A 19466-nucleotide genomic window follows, 5' to 3' on the forward strand; every position below is an offset into this window, starting at 1 on the left:
ACAAGACACATGAACAGGGGAAGCACATGATACGAACATGATCACATGAGGGCAAGGACCTAGGAAACATAACTATGAGGATTACAAAATAAAAGATATGAAAACGAAAAGTGTGTTCAACATCGGCTGCGGCTGGATGTAACGGATCAGCGAGAGTTGCCGCTTGCAGTCGGGGAGGAGCTGAAAACAGAGATCTGAAGTCGGACACTTTCTGCTTCCCATAGTGATCACATGCTGTTTGCATACTTTATGCAATATTTGTCAAATACACTACGTTTCAGGCGACACTTTGGAGCCAGGGGAGCAAAGAAAACACATAATAAATAAAAATTCACAAAAATACAAGACCTTTGTATCATTGAAAGATTTTGAAGACAGTACACAAATGAACAAGCTAAATAGCTTTTCCAAATTCATTAGTCATTTTCAAATTCTTTAAGGACTACTGAGAAAAGGGGCTTTTTGTTAGAAAACGTACACTTATGAATGTGAAATTTGACTAATAAAATAAACAAATGAATTACAAAAGCCTCCTTATTCACACTGTTATCATACTTTAAATATCCAAAAATTAAAGAGTACCTTTTCCTTAATAAACATAGACATCTATACCAGAACTTTTTCACATGACTACAATGCCAGAAAATGTGGGGTATATGTTTCCTAGTGCAAAGAGCAAAAGAGCAGCTAGCATCAATGTCTCTCTTAAACTTAACAAGGAAATGTTTGACAGGGTAGAATTTGTGCATTATCTTGAAAGAAATTTCTTTCACCTTGTTTGTAACAAAAAACTTATGAGGTAATAACCAAACACTTTCCCAATCAAGGTCATTAACAAATTTTGTCCAATAAGCAGAGCAAGATTTGGTGACTACCTTCTTTAAAAATAGAGAACAAATAGATTTGTTATTGTTTTTGGAGTGTACAAAACAAATTTTACCACATACTGTATCATTATGACGATTATGGACGATGACAACACATCTCTACATAAGGACATTATTCCAGAATTGATTGCAGAAAATACAAGAGAAAAAAAGTGCAAAAGAAACTCATCATACGTCGTTGGGTATCCTTGAGTGTTAAACAAATGACAAACTAAATCAATACACTTATCAAACCAGCTTTACATTTTTTTTTACTTTTGTGTTTATACAACTATACAATTATATATTCCAAATAAAATAATGTTGTGGAGAAAAGTTGTGCTTGTAGATCAGTTTCCAAGCCAATAAAGCCTAAGCATGAAAGGCAGAAAGTTTCACTGGCAATTTGTCAGTTTTATAATCACACGTGACATTAGGAAAGACCCCCAAGTCGGGAAAAAATTCCACAAAGGTTTTTTCAAACAAAAATTTGACCAATTCATTTTGAGGGTTTTATTTAAAGTAGAGAAATCTAGAAAATCAAGGCCACTATTTTTAAGCGAATTTTTTTATGTAATTTAACGAATGTAGTGCACACGATTCTTCCATAGAAAATTAAATACAATTTGATCGCACACATAAACAAGTGGCTGTCACTGCAGCGCCATAGGATCGTCATGATTTCTGAGTCTCTGATTGGCTGATGAGGAGGTGGGCGGTGTCATCCAGAAAAAAAAACGGAAGTGCGATTGTTTTGGTCAATCTACTTGAACACACAGGGGGAGGAATGGAGGCGAAGCAAGAGAGTCACAAGGTAAGTAGTGATAGTGTTTGTCAATAACCTCAAGTTTAGATCGACGATGTCACATGTGACATTATACTACCCAAAACTATATATACTGATTTTACCTTTTCACGCATCTATTGTCACTGGATAAGACAGTTTTCCACAGCTGGAGCTAGTTAGCGATAGCTCTGGCTGGTGACTGACTGACGCTGTTCAAGCCTGACGGTTTAGTCACTGTCATGTCTTTATGGACTGATTTCAAATACCACTGTCGCTCATTGGGTAACACGTTCAACAAGGCAAATGTTTTGAAGGACGTTACTGGTTAAACCAGTTAACTGGAGAGATATGCTCATAACGAAAAACAATATTATAGATAGCTGAATTGACACTACCACTTTCTCCCTGTGATTATTATCTGTTGCTGATCTGACTTATGAAATAAATCATTTGTAACACGCTGAATTATCAATCCATTTAAGTATATTAGGAAATGTACTCTCTCTATATATATTTGTTGTTGTTGTGGTATTAGGGGGGGAAAAGCCAACCATTTAAATCTGTTTAGTGCTGTTGATATGATCAAAACTGTAGGATCGTATCTTAACATCTTGTTTCTATCTATAGCTTTTGTTGGCATTCCTACTGTAAAAGTGTGATTATATTATGTCATTCATCAGCTGATCTTTGAGAAGGAGGGAGTTTACCTCCACACCAATGCCAAGAGGAGCAATCAGGACACAACCATCCCCGGCTTTATCCGGATAGTTGAGCGGGTATGACTAACAAACAGTATCAGGATTATCAAGTGTTATTATTATATGTATTTATTATTATATAATATATTATTAATGTTGTTATATATTAATAAATACTTTTGTCTTTAGGAATATCTATTAACAACATTTACAAAACCTGAGAGTATTTAAAGGCTGTTGTGACGGTTAAACTCTTACAGGATGGAGAGCCGGCACTAGAATGGAGCCCTGTTGAGGATGATGGGAGAAATGCTCCCGCTGTCTTCTACACCAAAAAGGTTGGTAAGAGAATGACTAGGTGTTATTCAAGCACAGGAACACTCGCACTCGTGTCTGAAATTGCATACTGTCTGAATAGGTACTACATTTGAAATTTGCGAATGGCGACCATTAAAAAGTATGTTCTATATGAATGTGGGTAGTATGAATGAAATTCGGACGTACTACATCTGCCATGTTACTGTCACGTGACCTACCAGCATCAATTGAGTTGCTTCGCTTCCATTCTTAAATCCTGTCCTGTGGCCTCATGGGATATTAAAGTATCCATGGGATAATAAAGTATCTATCAAATGCGCACTTTAGAATCTCGCCGAAAGTAGTAGGTCATCCTTTTCTCCTACTGTTTTTCGAATATGTTGCATTTGGACACACTACTCTGTTGGCAGACTGTTTTTCACATATTATATAGTAGGGAAGTTTGCTCTTCAGCCAGTTTGCTCTTCAAAGTTCAAAGATCACTTGTCACATGCTCAGTTAAGGTCAATATTGAACTTCATGTTCAAAGAGAAAAATAAATGGGGAAATTTTAAAATCGTGATTTGCAGGCCTGGAAAAGTCATGGAAATAAAATCCTAAAGGGCATGAAAAACTGACGGAAATTAACATTTTTTTGTCTTACTGGAGATATTTAAGTCTTTAAATCTCTATAAAAGTAAAATCGTAAAAAAGTAAAATTGCCATCAAGAATAACTGTAAAAGTCATGAATATTTAACCACGAAAGTGGTGAAAGCCCTGAGAAATGATTAAAGTCCCCCTGTGGTGAAAATCAAGATTTTAATGTTGTTTATATGTCTATGTGGTGTTTTTAATGTGCTATAAGACAAACCATGTACAAATGCATAAGTCAACACTTAAGTATTTTCTCCTTGAAACTGCGGTGAACCAAAGACAGTCTCAAAAATGCGGTTTGAAATCGCTGGTGTTTCTGCCGTCACAAACTACCTTGTAACCAGTCACGTCAATCGTGATCGTCAATGAGTGGATCTCAGCTGGTGTGAGTGAGTGGAGGCGGGGCTAATTTACATATTCATAGAACTGCGTATACTAAATGAGGTAAGGGTGTAGAGTTGCAATTTAGCTATTTTAAAGGGGTGGTTGATTATGATTTCATTTTTTCTAACTTTAGTTAGTGTGTAATGTTGCTGTTTGAGCATAAACAACGTCTGCAAAGTTACAATGCTCAAAGTTCAAAGCAAAGGAAGATATTTACTTTTAAAGAAATCGTTTTTTAAGGACTACAACAAACGGCTGGTATGGCACAACATTCCTCCCGGGTTAGTGACATCACCAACCCCAAAATTTACATAAACCCCGCCCCTGGGAACATGCAGTCCATGTTGAGAAGAGGAAGAATTGTTGTAGTCGAGCACATTTGAGAGTCTGCTCAAGCTGTCGCATCCGTCTTTTCACATGCAATACAGTACGTAACACAAATGCAATAGCATGTCACTCTGTAGGCACAACAATTCCCACATGAGCGATTTTATAGATTCTCATGACAGAATACGCTAATTGAAGATAGTTAACTCCACATCAGCAACATAAATTAATGAACGAACCATTCAGAAACGTCCTGTTGCATTCTACGTCACTTCTTCTTGAGTCTCTCCATCATTGTCCGACTCCAGTTTAGCAGAACAGTTTCTGACATTTTAGTGGTTGTCTGCTTGAGGTAATTGGAGCTGCTAACACACACACACACACACACACACACACACACACACACACACACACACACACACACACACACACACACACACACACACACACACACACACACACATACAAGCTCTTGAAGCTCCGCCCTGTGTGCCAGGAGCAGCAGGTCATTTGCTTTTAAAGGGACACACACAAAAACTTTTTACTGACCCTCAAAAAGGGACAGTTTTAACATGCTGTAAAAAAAATATCTGTGGGGTATTTTGAGCTAAAACTTCACATACACACTCTGGGGACAACAGAGACTTATTTTACATATTGTAAAAAGGGGCATAATACCACCTTTTTAAGGCATGAATAATTTTTTTTCAAGGAAAATGCGTTTTAAGGGATACAATGATTGACAGGGGGTCTTTAACATGTACATTACCATTCAAAAGTTGGGGGTCAGTAAGGTTGTTTTTTTGGGGCTGAAAGAAATTAAGACTATATTTTAGCACATTAACATTCACAACAATATTCATCAAAGAATATTAAGCAGCACAACTGTTTTTAACATTGATAATAATAAGAAATGTTTCTTGAGTTTCAAATCCTCAGATTATAATGATTTCTGAAGGATCATGTGACACTGAAGAGAAGACTAGAGTAATGATGCTGAAATTCAGCTTATAAATTACATATAAATTCCGTTTTAAAATGTATTCAAATAGAAAAGTTATTTTAAATTGTAATATTTCACAGTTTTTTCATTACTGTTCCTTTACAGTATAAAAAAAAAAAAAAAAAATGCAGCCATGATTAGCATAAGACACTTCTCTCAAAAACAAGGAAAAATCTTACTAACCCAAAACTTTTCAATGGTATTCTATGCCACCTAAACCTCTGTTTCTCTCTTAATCTCTCTTTACATTCTGTTTCTTGAAAGGATGGCGAAGGAGGGGAAGAGGAAACTAAGTTTGACCCAGGCTATGAGCCAGACTGGGCCGTCATCAGTAGAGTCAAGCCGGACAGACGGCAGGAACCTCCACCGGTCAGAGAAACAGGTACTGTGCTAAACTGGTACTTGTCCGATGATGTACACTTGCATTTTAAACATGCTTTCAAAAGTTGATGTCCTCCATCTTTTGGCAGGTCAGTGGGGCTCATTCTCTCTGCCCCTGTCGGAGCTGTACTCCCTTCGGCGGGCTCGCTTCTCTCTGGGAAGAAACTTCTTGGTTCTGACCAGCAGAGGGGGCGATCCTCTCCCACCCCTGCATTTCCGTCGAGGGGGCACTAGAGAGCTGCTAAAAGCCATGCAGCGTTACATCAGACTGGCCCCGTGAGTGGCATGCTAATATATCTTTTTGCAACCATCCCTTTTGCATTTTAGTACCTATTTATTTACATACTCATGTGACACATTCTGCTCTAAGGTCCCCGATGGATGGTAGGCTCTTCCTGGCGTACCCACATGACTCTGGGGCTCTCTCGCAGTCGTTTGATGAGCTGCACCTATTTGATGATACCAGTGCAGACCTTGTGTCTGTAAGTCATATTTATTGTGTTTTTAGTGTGGCTAAAGCCATAAGCACGGTCCTGTAAACATGCCATCTGATTGGTTGTATCTACAGAGGTTCATTCAGGACCCTTACGCGACCACATTTGGGGGGTTCTCCAAAGTGACTAACTTCTTTCGGGGAACACTTAGACATCCAGAGTCGCCCCACAGTAGCCGTTCACCTCAGGACGCCCATTTCCCACATCTAGCTGATGAGGAGCCAGGCTTTGAGCTCATTACCTGCGTGAGTCTCAGTGGATTCTGGCTGTCTATCTATAAATGTTGATTTAGTGTGTAAACATGAAAAAAAAAAATATATATATATTCCATCAGGGAGCGGAGCTCGGTCCCAGACCAGAGGTCAAAAGAGGAAAGCCTCTGGATGATTGGGATCAGTTTTTGGATCCAGAGGGCCGTGTCACAGATCCACAGAAGGTCAAGGAGCTAGTGTTTAGAGGGGTGTGTCTATGTTTCACTGATCTTTTCTTAATCCTGCTTACATGCCACAAACCAATGGAGTTTCCATTAAATAAAAACGTTTCTGCTTTTTCTAGGGCATTGTTCCATCTCTGCGGAAGGAGGTATGGAAGTTCTTACTGGGGTTCTACCCATGGAACAGCACAAGCAAAGAGAGAGAGGACATCCTTAGAGTCAAAACGTAAGCTGAACATGTTTTGTTTTTTTGTCTCAAACCACAAAGATGTCCAAATTGACATGCTGTATTTGTTCTCTCAACCCAGTGTGAGCTATTTGCAGCTGTTGTGGTTTCCTGTGTCCTTTTTCTTAAGTATTCTCATGATCATAGACCTAAACTTAGCACAGGATATGCACACTGCTGCTCAAAAGTTTGGGGTTGGTAAGATTTACCAAGAAATGTTTTTGAAAGAAGGCTGTGCTCACTGCTCACTTGATCAAAATGTAAATTTTGAACAATTTAATATAACTGTTTTCTATTTTAATATTTCAGTATGTAATTTTGACAAAGCTGAATTTTCAGTATCATTACTCCAGTCTTCGGTGTCACATGATCCTTCAGAAAATCATTCTAATATGCTGATTTGCTGCTGAAGAAAAATTTCTTATCATAAATGCTGAAAACAGTCTTTCTGCTTAATATTCTTGTGGAAACTGTGATTTATTTTAAATTTAATTTTTTTAATTTAATTTTAAATTTAATTTTATTTTATTTTTCAGAATAAAAAGAACAGCATTTGAATGTTTCTTTTTTTGTTTTTTTATAAATGTCTACACTGTCACTTTTGATCAATTTAATGCATCTTTGCTTAATAAAAGTATTATTTTTATTTTATTTTTATTATTACTAACCCCAATCATTTGAACAATGGTGTATATGCATATTTTTACCACTTTGAACTTGTACCCTCTTTTCAAATATTTCTAACACCTCTAAAAAACAATGTAAATTATTCTATTAACTTTTATGAGATGTTTCCATTCGTTCTTTTCCTCTTCAGGGATGAATATTTCAGGATGAAGGTTCAGTGGAAATCAGTTAGTGAAGAGCAGGAGATGAGGAACTCTCTCTTCCGAGGATACCGAAGCCTCATAGGTAAGTTCAGCTGTGTCATAAATCGTACAGCAAGTCTTAACTGGTGACTTTCTACATCTGATTTGCTCCTACTCTCTGATGTGACAGAACGGGATGTGAATCGAACAGACAGACACAATTCCTTCTTTTCTGGGAATGAGAACCCAGGGCTTGCTCTGCTCAATGATGTACTGATGACGTACTGCATGTATAACTTTGATCTAGGTATGTGCAATTCACTCATGCCGTTTTAATTCCACCTACCGACCACTAGAGGACGCTGCTATCTCACTCTCATCACTCTCTCACTTTGCCCTGTAGGTTATGTCCAGGGGATGAGCGACCTTCTGTCTCCTCTCCTCTTTGTTACCCTGAATGAGGTGGAGTCCTTCTGGTGTTTGACAGGCTTCATGGATCTACTGGTCAGTAAACACTCTTGTTTTTCATTTGTGTGTTATTGTTTTTCAATTGTGTGTTATTCAATTCATGCATTAAGTCTTTCTCCGACTTCAGCACCAAAACTTTGAAGAGTCTCAGGAGGCCATGAAACAGCAGCTCCTTCAGCTCAGCCTCCTACTGAGGGCACTCGATCCAGAGCTGTGTGACTATCTGGGTAAATACAAACACACATTCTCTATAAATGTAAAAAATAGGTGGATTCATGGTGGCATGATCTGTTTAATATTTGTTGTGGTTTTCTCTCCCAGACTCTCAGGACAGTGGTTCACTTTGTTTCTGTTTCCGATGGTTACTGATTTGGTTTAAGAGAGAATTCTCTTTTGAAGACATCTTGAGTCTTTGGGAGGTAAGATGAGATAAATGAGTTAATTGTATTTCTATGAATTATGTAGTAATTGACATAAAAAAAAGTTATAGTAAAGGTATAAAGGTGTTTTTCTACTTATTTTCTAGTTAGAAAATTGTAAGAGGTATTGTTACACAAAAAAAACAACACCACATTATTAATGTTAAATTAGGGTAAAATTGCTCTTTTGTAAACTCAGATGATGTCACTGTCTCTTAAAGGTGCAATAGGGGATTCTCTACAGAATTCTTTTTGTTATGGTGGTTGAAAATCTCCTCATATCCTGATACCAATCACTATGTTAAATGGTCTAAATGTATTTTTATAAATGGATATCATCTATGGAAGGCGTAGGACCATATAATGTAAATCCAATTATTATATTTGGTCTGAAATGAAACAATATGATGTCCTACCTGCCTGTCAAAGTTCGTTTTACATTCCCTCACACAGCCTGTTCGCGCAGACATCATACGTCATCAGCGCGCTTCATGCTATGCAGAGTACAGGCAGTGTCGGTCATGGAGCACCACAAACAAACAGCAGCCACCGGTAGTTTCTCCAAAACAACAAGCTTATGCTGCGTTCATGCCATAACTACCGTAATTAAAGGGATAGTTCACCCAAAAATTTAAATTAGCCCATGATTTTCTCACCGTCAAGTCATCCTATATGACATTCTTCTTTCAGACGAGCACAATCGGAGTTATATTGAAAAATCTCCTGGATCTTCCAAGCTTTATAATGGCAGTGAATGGCCGTTTATGTTTTGAAGTCCATCAAAGTGCATCTATCCATCATAAAAGTAATCAACATGGCTCTGCAGGGGTTAATAAAGGCCTTCTGAAGCGAAGTGATGCGTTCGTGTAAGAAAAATATCCATATTTAAAACTTTATCGACTAAAATAACTAGCTTCCGGAAGACGGCCGAACGCATACTACGCAAGTAGAGTAAGAGTAACCAGCATGTATGACGTAGCATGTAGGAGTATCTTAAGTTAAGACGCCTCTCGCGGTTCAAACAAACAGGGCTGGGCAACAAACTCAAGCTCCGACATTTCTCTTTGAAAATTGTCATTTTAGACTTTTAATTCGTGACTGTTGTTTTGCTCTATCCTCTGCGCTTCCACGTTGCTCATTACGTTATGCGTCAAGGTCAAGTGTTACTCTTTCACTGTAAATCGATGTAAATGCTCTTCACTGAATAACGTTTTTGTAACTTTAATAAGGATTAACCTTTATTGAATTTGTACAGTGAAGATTATAAGCACTGATTATTTCATTTGTAGCTTTGTTCTATTGTATTTATTTATTGGTATGATTGCTTGTAGTTTAATTATTTGTTATTCAATTATTATTATTATTGAATAATATTTGTTTGCAAAATAAATGTTTGCTTGTTTTTTAATAATCTTAGTAGTTTTAGCTCTGGTATTGAAATTAGAATCGAGAATTGTTCAATTTCACTGGTATCTAACATTTTTGGTGTCATAACCTTATTTATTACATTACAAGGATACAATGCATGGGTCAAAAACAACAAAAAATACTATTTTATTTGTGTATTACTTTGTGGTGGGGCCAGTGAAAATGGAATCATTGAAATCAGTGAATCGAATCGAATTGAGATCTTGTGAATCGAATCGGAATCGAATCGGGACATCTGAATCGATACCCAGCCCTACCTTTAATTATGTTCATATTCTACTATTTTTAGTAGGGTCAAGTATTCTTTATTTATTCAGATAAATCAAGTATTGATTAAAATTGCTAAAAAAAATTTTTATATAAATGTGAAAGGCAAAAACCAAAACACATTTTATCATAAGGCATTTTTTTAAATAAAAATGCACACACCATATATAATCATCATAAATAATATTTATAAATAATTTGAATTAATATATTTTAGCATATTAAAATGACTCCAATATATAAACCACAATACAGCATGTGAATGTACATAGTTTTCTGTTTTCTCTTGTTGAATTAGCTTAAAGGTGATTTACAATCACATTATATTTACATGCACAAAAGCAGCATTGTTTTGATTCCTAATTTTTATTTGCTATATTCAAATATTACATATTAAAGAGGGGACATTTCTGGGAACCGGGACACGTTTACTTACTGGAGTAGGATTTTTCTCCATCTCTGGTAAGATCGCAATCATGATGATAAGCGTGTTCATTAATTATATTAGGGGTGCAACGGATTGCAGTTGATCTGTGATCCGTACGGATCAGGCCCCACGGTTCGGCACGCATGTGATTCGCGGATTAACTGCTAAGTTTAACCATAATTTATCGTTTATCATTTGGACGTGTTTTGTCTTGCCAATTTACACATTCAAATGATTTGAAACGCAACAGAAGAGGTGAAAAACGGGACTGCAGAGAGAGAGAGAGAGAGAGAGAGAGAGAGGGAGAGAGAGAGAGAGAGAGAGGGGGAGAGAGGGAGAGAGAGAGAGAGGGGGAGAGAGGGAGAGAGAGAGAGAGAGAGAGAGAGAGGGGGAGAGGGAGAGGGGGAGAGGGAGAGAGGGGGAGAGGGAGAGGGAGAGAGGGAGAGAGAGAGAGAGAGAGAGAGAGAGAGAGAGAGAGAGAGAGAGAGAGAGAGAGAGAGAGGGAGAGAGAGAGAGAGAGAGAGAGAGAGAGAGAGAGAGAGAGAGAGAGAGAGAGAGAGAGAGAGAGAGAGAGAGAGAGGGGGGGAGAGAGAGAGGGAGAGGGAGAGAGAAATGTGTGTTTCAGAACAGTTGAGAAAGAAAGTGGATGTGTGTCCGTATGTTTGGTCTGTGCATTCGGTCTTAAAGTGACAGCAGCCTAATATTCCTGCTGTTGTCTGTGTCATTAATGTTAATAAAATAAAAAATATGGCTTTAACAAAGATTAATCTATATTTAATTTATACAGTGACCAAATAGTGTTATAGTCAGGAGGAAAGTAATGACCTCAGCTTGTAGGATAAGTGTGCCGCGTAAAGTGTGAGTACCAAGCAGCATCTCCAGGTGCTCTCTTGAGTACCAGACAATACCTTTGTACAGATAGTACAAATATTGTATATATCAATATTTTTAATTAGCTTTTAATGTGTAAGTATCATCTTTTGTTGATCATAGTTTATTTTTTGCAATAATTCTAAAGCCTATGAAAAAATAACAACATGTTAATAATGTTTCAGTTAACAATAATGAGACTGTTTCCCATGTTTTGCAGGTCCTGTGGACTCGTCTGCCTTGTGAAAACTTCCACTTACTTATGGCCTGCTCCATTCTCGAGTCACAAAAAGGGGAGCTGATTGGTTCAAATCATGATTTTAACTCTATACTTAAGGTGTGTATGAAAGCATTTTAGCCTGTTGAGACGTAAAGCGGAATCAGGAAAATGACATATAGAGTAAGTTTGTTTATTCTAAGTAAGTGTGTGTGTGTGTTTACAGCACATTAATGAGCTGACCATGAAGCTGGATCTGCAGTCAATACTCTGTGGAGCAGAGGCTATTTATTTGCAGCTGGCACACTGCAAGGTGAGATGGGACAGATACGACTGCTGCTGAAATGCTATGAAAAATAACCTTTGTCATGGATGCTACATAATGCTTACTAACTGCTCCATTCTCAGGAGCTGCCTTCAAAGGTGCAAGAAGTTATTGGGCTGCGTGTCCCATCAGACTCAGCAGAAGAGAGTCCCGACTCAGAGCCCAGATCACAGGACACCCTTGTCGCTCATTCAGAGGCCAGAGGAGCCGCTTCCTCCCAGCCGTTTAACGGGCAAACACCACAGCGCCCGCCTCCTACGTACCCCTAATTCCACAAGTGGATCGGCAGAAGGGGAACAGATGATTTTAGCTGAAATATAATGATGAATATTCCAAAAATGATGATTGTATTTATAAAAGATGGTGGATGTAATTCAGAGATTGAAATCTAGATCTGCAGCAACCTAATAAAAAGGAGATCAGCTGACTGTTTCAAACTGTACTTTCCTAAGAAGGGCCGAGTATTTTCGACATGCTGTTCAAAGTGATGTGTGAATGACTTTGGGCATTGCAGACAAAGTCACAGAACAGAGAGAAATCTGCTTATAGTGTGCCTATTATAGTCTCAGCTCATATTTTATCTGTTAATATTTTATGCATTTATGAGCATTAGATATCTAATTGTTTGATCTACTACTTGCAGTCCTGAATTCCATGTTATTCCTTATGTGTTGTATGATAATGTATATTTGTTCCTTTCTTTTAATGTTTTTTTGTCTCTCCCTCACTCACTTTTCCCTTTCTTTACTATTACTGTACACTCAGTGACAGCTAGAATATAATGCTTTGCACTACTAGTTTGCATGCAGTGTAGCAAGAGCTGTCATATTAGTTATTTTGTTAGTTTTTAACATTACCCATTTTCATACAGCTAAAGCATCTATAAAATAAAATAAAACATTGAAATTGAGTTCATGATATTTTGAGTTTGAAGTATTGTTCTTTGCCAATGCCCACTTTATTCTTATTCCTTGCCCCATTATATTGGTTCAATATAAAATAGATTAAAAACTCTAGATAAAAAAAAAAAAGGGGGAAAAATCAACATCCTATTATATTTATATGTAGGATGTAGATTTTTTTCCCCTTTTATTTATTAGAATAAAAAATAAAATTTCCAAGAGATTTTTTTTTTTATCTTAATCACATGTATATTTCTTTAGATTTATTTAAAATGTTTATTATTATGTATCTTAATACCAATGTTTATAACCCCTTACGTTTTTACCCACCTCTCTCTTCCAGATTCTCACCCACATAAGCGGATAGGTCACACTTCATTATTTAGAGGATTACAACAGATCATCCAGTAAAAAAAAAAAAAAAAAAGTCTTAAGAGAGAAATTAACTGAGAGATAAGAACTTAGAGCGCTTGTATTTAGAATTTATTAATACAATAATTTATTAAGAAACACAAATTAATTAATTTTGTTTAGTTAGTAAACCAAAAAATCAATGTTTAGAGTAAAACGATGAATTAATGAACCAGAAAATCTTTTATTTCAGCGTATGTTTTTTTAAACCATTTAGATGATGTCTGGCACAGAACGGCGTGGCTCTCCACCAGTGCTGTCGTCCTACAAACAAACACATTCACACACTCCATCAGCAGGTGTCTGACTGGGGTTAAAAGATCAGGGTAAATGGGGTCACTGTTGCCCACTGTCCTACCAAATGAGCTGGAAAATGAGGGGTGGAGAACCACGCCTCCTTCTCGCCGTCCTGCTCACTGCTCTTTCTGCTGGTCGTCCTCCTCTTTTCTCTGTCTGTCTCTCTCTCGCCCTCCCTCTATTTTCCCACTGTGTTTGTTTGAATACAGCTGCAACATATGAATTTAGCATGGCACTTAAACAGCCCTGCGATCTGCCACCCTTCTTTGTCTTGTACACAAACACACTTTTACTCCTGAGACTCATCTTGTCCCTTTTACGGCCGGCGTGACCTCGCTTTATTATGGGGAACAGAAAAAAAGAAGAGTGCCTCATTCAAACTCAATCCGCTCTGAGTTAAGCTCTAGTTAGTTTTCAAGGACTGAAGCAGTTCAAGCTGCTCTGTGTTGTCTGAGTGAAAGTCACTCTTTGTACATTTGAGAACTTCATCAGTTTTTAGAGGGTTATTGTTGTGTGATTGTGCCAGTTTGCCCAATATCATTAGGCTGAGTTACAGTATATTGGACCCCTGAAGTTACCACTTTGTTCTGTCCTCTTTACGTTTCACTCAAATTAAGGTAGAGATGAATATGTTCTTGAGAAGTGAACTTGTGCTATTACTTTTCCAAATGTCTTGACTTTATAAAACAGCCAAAATAAGTCATATTTAGGAATCTGAAAAATATTTTTTTTTTTAAACCCAAGGGGTAAGTTCATTTGACTTGGCCCAAGCTCATAGAAAACCTCAACTTTTGCCCTTTGAAATGTTCAGCCACCTGTAGACACGATGACAAATCCAGTCCACTTAAACGTGTCCTGCTGTGACTGTGAGGGCCATCCAGGAGTCGAGTGCGAGCGTGTGAAGTGTGTGTGAGTGAGTGGGAGCAGAAGGCCAGGCACTGGTGTCTGACAGTGATTTGTAAAGAGAGACAATACGGCTCATTGACCTGCCGGCTCCACTGTCTGTTGCACATACCTCGCCCAGCCCTCCCATGAGGACTCACCACTCTTTAAACAGGACACCAGATTGCCACAGGCCCAGGGAGGGGCTGAGTGTGTGTGTGTGTGTGTGTGTGTGTGTGTGTGTGTGTGTGTGTGTGTGTGTGTGTGTGTGTGTGTGCGCGCTGTGAGATGGAGAGACATAATGGGAGACTAGTTGCTTTGACAATGAGATTCCATAGAAAACAGGGGGGTGACAGGGTGATTAGGTGGCACGTGAGTAAGTGTGACTTCAGTGCGACGAAAACAAAAGTTGTACACTCTCCAGTTCTAGCCATCAGTCTCAGTCTCTGTATCAGATTTCAAAAAGCTTCTCCATCTGCCTGAGCCTGATGTCATTTCAGACCTGGAAAATCAGGTGTTCTGGGTTATCAGTTTCACTGTTTCTTCAGTCTCGAGGCTTCATTACATATTCTAGACAAGACAAAGTAAGTCTTCACATGATACCAAAATCCAGGGCTAAAAATGAACATGTTTTTTATGTCAGTAATTTTATATTTGAGGCACTTCAGACAAATAGGGTACAAAATAGGGCCTGAAACTCTTAAACCAGAGTTTCCAAAATTGAGCTTTGCAAACCCATGGGGCTTCATGAGTTGATGTAAAGTTAATAATTAATTGAATCATATAAATGTGCAGTTACATACAAAATCTGAAATATATATTTTTTGCATGTTATGTGACCAGCATCTGAGAACCGTGAACATGTGCATGTGTTGTTAAATTATTAAAATATTAAATGAAAATCAAAAATTTATTTTTAGTAAATATTTTAGGTCAAAGGGGTATTGCAGACAAAAAGTTTTGGAATCCTATTAATATTATATAAGTTCTATTTTCTATTAACTTATTTGCAAATGTTTAACCCTTCAATATACTAGGCTATTTTTAATAATATAATATAGGCTAATAATGTTATAAAAATCAAAAAGACAATTTATAAAACTTTTTTTTTATTACTATAAGGTGGTTTGTAGTTATTGATAAACTTATATTTTCCATAAATGTAAGATTTTTTTTTTTTTACAACATGGATAACTGGGTTGAATGGTTGAGCTTTGAGTTAATCATTCAAAATGGTGTTTTATTATAATTAACTTAATATCAATTCAATACATTATGTCAAAATTATGTGTGATGTGGGACAGACCAAAATCACAATTCCCAAGAGATACAGACACATACAGATACATCTGATGTATTTCAAACTCACTCTTCTTTACGCTAGGTTAACTTTATGGTGGACAATATTTTGTGCCTCTAATGCTAAAGTTATGAGACACTTAAGAATGTACTATATTTTGTGGCTTGAGAATTCTTTAAAAACCATGACCTTCAACAACTAGCAGGAGTTTTTAGGAGTCAAATACATCAAAGTTCATGAATTACTGCATAATCTTTATTCGATATATAAATGTGTAAATTTAATCTTTATCTGATACCCTTCACTGTCACCAACATCACGTCTTTTTGTTATTCATTCCCATTGTCACAGCATGGTGATGACCTCTTTCTCTCCCCTCTCTCTCTTTTCTTCGCTCACTGACGGTGACAAGCTGTTGCCGTGTCCCTCTGGGCGACTCCCTCCCTCTCTCTCTCTCTCTCTCTCTCCACCTGTTGATGCCATTGTTGCTCAGCCAGCATTGTGGTCGTTTAATTTTTTACTCCACTCATTTTACACACGCCTCTTTTATTCTTCACTTTATTCATCACCAGTCACCCTTTCACTCAGGGGATATATAAGCAGACTGAAGAGAGAAGGCGACTGAGAACAACGCGAGAAACAGACCCTCACCAGCACACATTTAAACTTAAGCACTTTAAAGAGCACAAGGCACTTACTCTTCTACTCGGGACCAAGACTGGTGAGACACACTTTGGACAACTTCAGTATTGGACCACAACTGCTGGCAGGAGTGATGTCGGTGTCTCTGTGGTGTGAGGAAGAAGAGGGCCAGGACAGGACTCAATCTTCAGTCCGAGCCCCATGGGACCCCAGCGCCTCTGGGCTGAGGGTTATTCAGAGACTTCTGCAGTCAGAGGAGAGATACCTGCCGTCTCCTCTCTACACCTCTCTCATCCAGAGAGAACCACAGCGCAGAGCGGAATTGGCCAAGTGGACCATGGAGGTAGTTCTTGCATGCTAAATACCAAAATCCAGTTCTTAAAAACACTAGAAAAGGTTCTATATAGAACCTTAAAGGGTTCTGTCAGGCGCTTCATATATTGAACCTTTTATGGATTTAGTTTTAATTAATGTTAAAACTGTTAAATATGAAAGCATTATGCAATCATTTAAGATATTTCTCCTTATTTAGAACCTTTTTGGCGTAAAGGGTTCTTTAAAATTGAGTCAAGAACTCTGATCCTTTTTTTTTCTAAGTGTGTATTTAATACCAGTCATTATATTCTAAGCACTTTTCACAAGAAGGGTATAAAAGAGGGTCAGAAGCTCCAGGGTTTTCCAAATTGTGGTAAGGGTTAGGTGAGTAAAAAGCTAATAATTAAACAACCAAAAATGTAAAATTAAAATAAACCATTTAAAATAAAAACAATCAAAATAAAACACTTGTGAAACACTGGCCAAGTGGAACATGAAGGTAGATTTGGGGTTTTATGAAGATCTGTAAACTATTTAAAATGGTTTGAAATATTATTATATTTACAATTAAAGGGATGGCTCACCTAACAAATAAGTCGAAAAAAAGATATTTTGAATTATGTTTCAAATGTTTTTGTCCAAATAATTAAAAAGTCACTGGGGTCCAAAACCACACTGGCCCCTATAGTGATATGGACAAAAAACCCTGCAACCGTTTTAGGAATATCTTCTAATAAAGAAAGTCATACAGGTTTGAAACGACATGCGTAAATGATGCGTAATTTTTGTGTGATTCATCCCTTTAAGAAGAAATTTAGTTCTTCAGATCAAGATGAATGATACTAACAATAATGACAGGGACAAAGTTCTACAATCCAAATGTTTTTTTCAAGTCCGGGACCTGTTTGCTATGACTGAGGTTTTTTTTATGTTGCTGTTGTTGTTTAAATCATCCATCCCTCTTTTAACAGGTGTGCTGTGAGTGTGACTGCGATGAGTCTGTATTTCCTCTGGCTGTCTCCCTGTTGGATCGATATCTGTCGGCCACTCTATCTCTGCCCGTCTCTCCATCCTGCCTGGCTGCGGCGTGTGTCCTGGTGGCCTCAAAACTGACAGAAAGTGACACAGTTAGTGCAGATACCCTCTGTGCAGCAGCAGAGTATGACTTTCTCTTATCAAATCTGCGGGTGAGTGTTTTCACCATTTTAAACTATTTTTAAAAAATCAATCAAAAGTCACTAATGCTCAATATTATGCACAATGGCTCTAAAGTATGAAACAACAAAATAAAATATGTGAACCTGGACCACAAAACCAGTCACAACAAGTAGCACTGGTATATTTGTGGCAATAGCCAACAAACCATTGTATGGGTCAAAATGATCATTTTTTTCTTTTATGCCAGAAATCATTAGGATATTAAGTAAAGAGCATGTTCCATGAAGATATTTAGTACATTTCCTACCGCAAATATATCAAATACATTTTTTGTGAGTGGATGCAGCAATATCGCCAACAGAAATGGACAACTTTAAAGGTGATTTTCTCAATGTTTCGATTTTTTTCAGATAGTTGTATCTCTGGCAAATCTCAGCTTTCAGATGATGTATAAATCTCAATTTCAAATAATTTACCCATAAGACTGGTTTTGTGGTGTCCAGGGTCACATATAATAAAATAAATACTATATATATATAAAGAGAGACAGTATAAGACAGTACATGCTTATTCCAACAGGAAATGGAGCGTATTGTCCTGGCGACTTTGCGATGGGATGTGGCAGCAGTGACCCCTCAGGACTTTATCCCACACTTCCTGCGCACTCTCGGGGAACTCAAGGATGGCGACGTGCGCACAGGAGACTTTCTCGCAACGCTGCGGCGCCACAGCGATACACTTGTTGCCATGTGTGTGTGTGACTCGCGTTTTCTGGGAACACCTCCGTCACTGGTTGCTGCGGCTGCACTGAACTCTGCCCTTCGGGGTTTAAGGGCCAACAGTCCGGGAGAGTTGAGTGTCATGACCTCTGCCCTGGCCACACTCTGTCAGACTGATGTGGTAAGCAAAGATCGATCTGCTCTGCTTGTGTTGGTATGTGTCTGTCTGTGAGTGTTGTTGACTGACTGCGCTTCTGCCAACAGGCGGTGCTGCAGTGCTGCACTGAGCTGATAGAAGGAGCTCTCAGGGAGAGACTGAGAAACGGAGCACAGGAAGAGAAAGATGCTGCTGATAGCGAAGATGAAAGAGCCAGCACCCCCACAGACCTAAGAGAAATAGACTTTTAATACAGGGTTCATTTATGAGTCATATTTATTGCGTCTCGCTTCTATTTATCAGTAAAACTGATTTAAACACAATGTGACGTTTAGCCTAGCCTAGGCTAGCCTATATCTTTTGTAACTTCTGAAGTGATCTAATTTATAATGATTTTTTAATTTATTTGTTTAAGGGATTTCGATTTACTTGTGCCATATTTATTACTTCTATTGCCATAACTGTAATTTTGACTTTTTATGTATTTCAGGTTTATCCTTTTCACTTTATGTATTACATTTCTACATTTTATAGTTGATTTATCATATTATTTATTGTGTGCACATTTTTATATTTAATTTATTTTGTTTGTCAGTGTTTCAGCCTGTATGTAATCAAAGTGTTGGATAAAAATGTATATCTATTTTTCGAAGTTATTGAAATAAAGTGTCTATGTTTGCACACTGTGGTGCATTTCTCAAAGTCCATTTAACATGCAAGATGGAAAGAAACAAAGAAAGAAACAAAGAAAACGTGCAAGATCTTGGTCCTTGCTCTTTTAGAAAGTTACTGGCATAATAATAATAAAATAATAGACACTATTATAGTAATATACACTATTGTTGTTATTAGTTATTATAAATAAAAAATAATATAAGAAATAACTTTTTTAAATTATTATT

At 37.6% G+C, this 19466-nt stretch overlaps 2 protein-coding genes across 2 annotated transcripts; both read left to right on the plus strand.

Annotated features, from left to right (window-relative positions):
- Positions 1–1531: 1531 nt before the first annotated feature.
- On the plus strand, positions 1532–12701 carry tbc1d17 (TBC1 domain family, member 17). Its single transcript, XM_082166158.1, has 17 exons — positions 1532–1680; positions 2334–2429; positions 2612–2689; positions 5282–5399; positions 5488–5674; positions 5769–5880; positions 5967–6137; positions 6227–6352; positions 6448–6551; positions 7369–7463; positions 7551–7667; positions 7764–7864; positions 7956–8055; positions 8150–8247; positions 11460–11576; positions 11683–11769; positions 11865–12701. Exons 1-17 carry the CDS (start codon positions 1570–1572, stop codon positions 12048–12050), a joined length of 2004 nt encoding a protein of 667 aa, XP_082022284.1. The 5' UTR covers positions 1532–1569; the 3' UTR covers positions 12051–12701.
- A 3390-nt stretch (positions 12702–16091) lies between these two features.
- ccndx (cyclin Dx) lies at positions 16092–19239 on the plus strand. The gene is made up of 4 exons (XM_082139659.1): positions 16092–16558; positions 17502–17717; positions 18268–18588; positions 18672–19239. The coding sequence occupies exons 1-4, from the start codon at positions 16349–16351 to the stop codon at positions 18813–18815; spliced, it is 891 nt and encodes a 296-aa protein (XP_081995785.1). The 5' UTR covers positions 16092–16348; the 3' UTR covers positions 18816–19239.
- The last annotated feature ends 227 nt before the right edge of the window (positions 19240–19466 follow it).

Source organism: Leuciscus leuciscus (assembly GCF_965113295.1).
Source record: "Leuciscus leuciscus genome assembly, chromosome: 1".
In the NCBI taxonomy this organism is placed as follows: domain Eukaryota; kingdom Metazoa; phylum Chordata; class Actinopteri; order Cypriniformes; family Leuciscidae; genus Leuciscus; species Leuciscus leuciscus.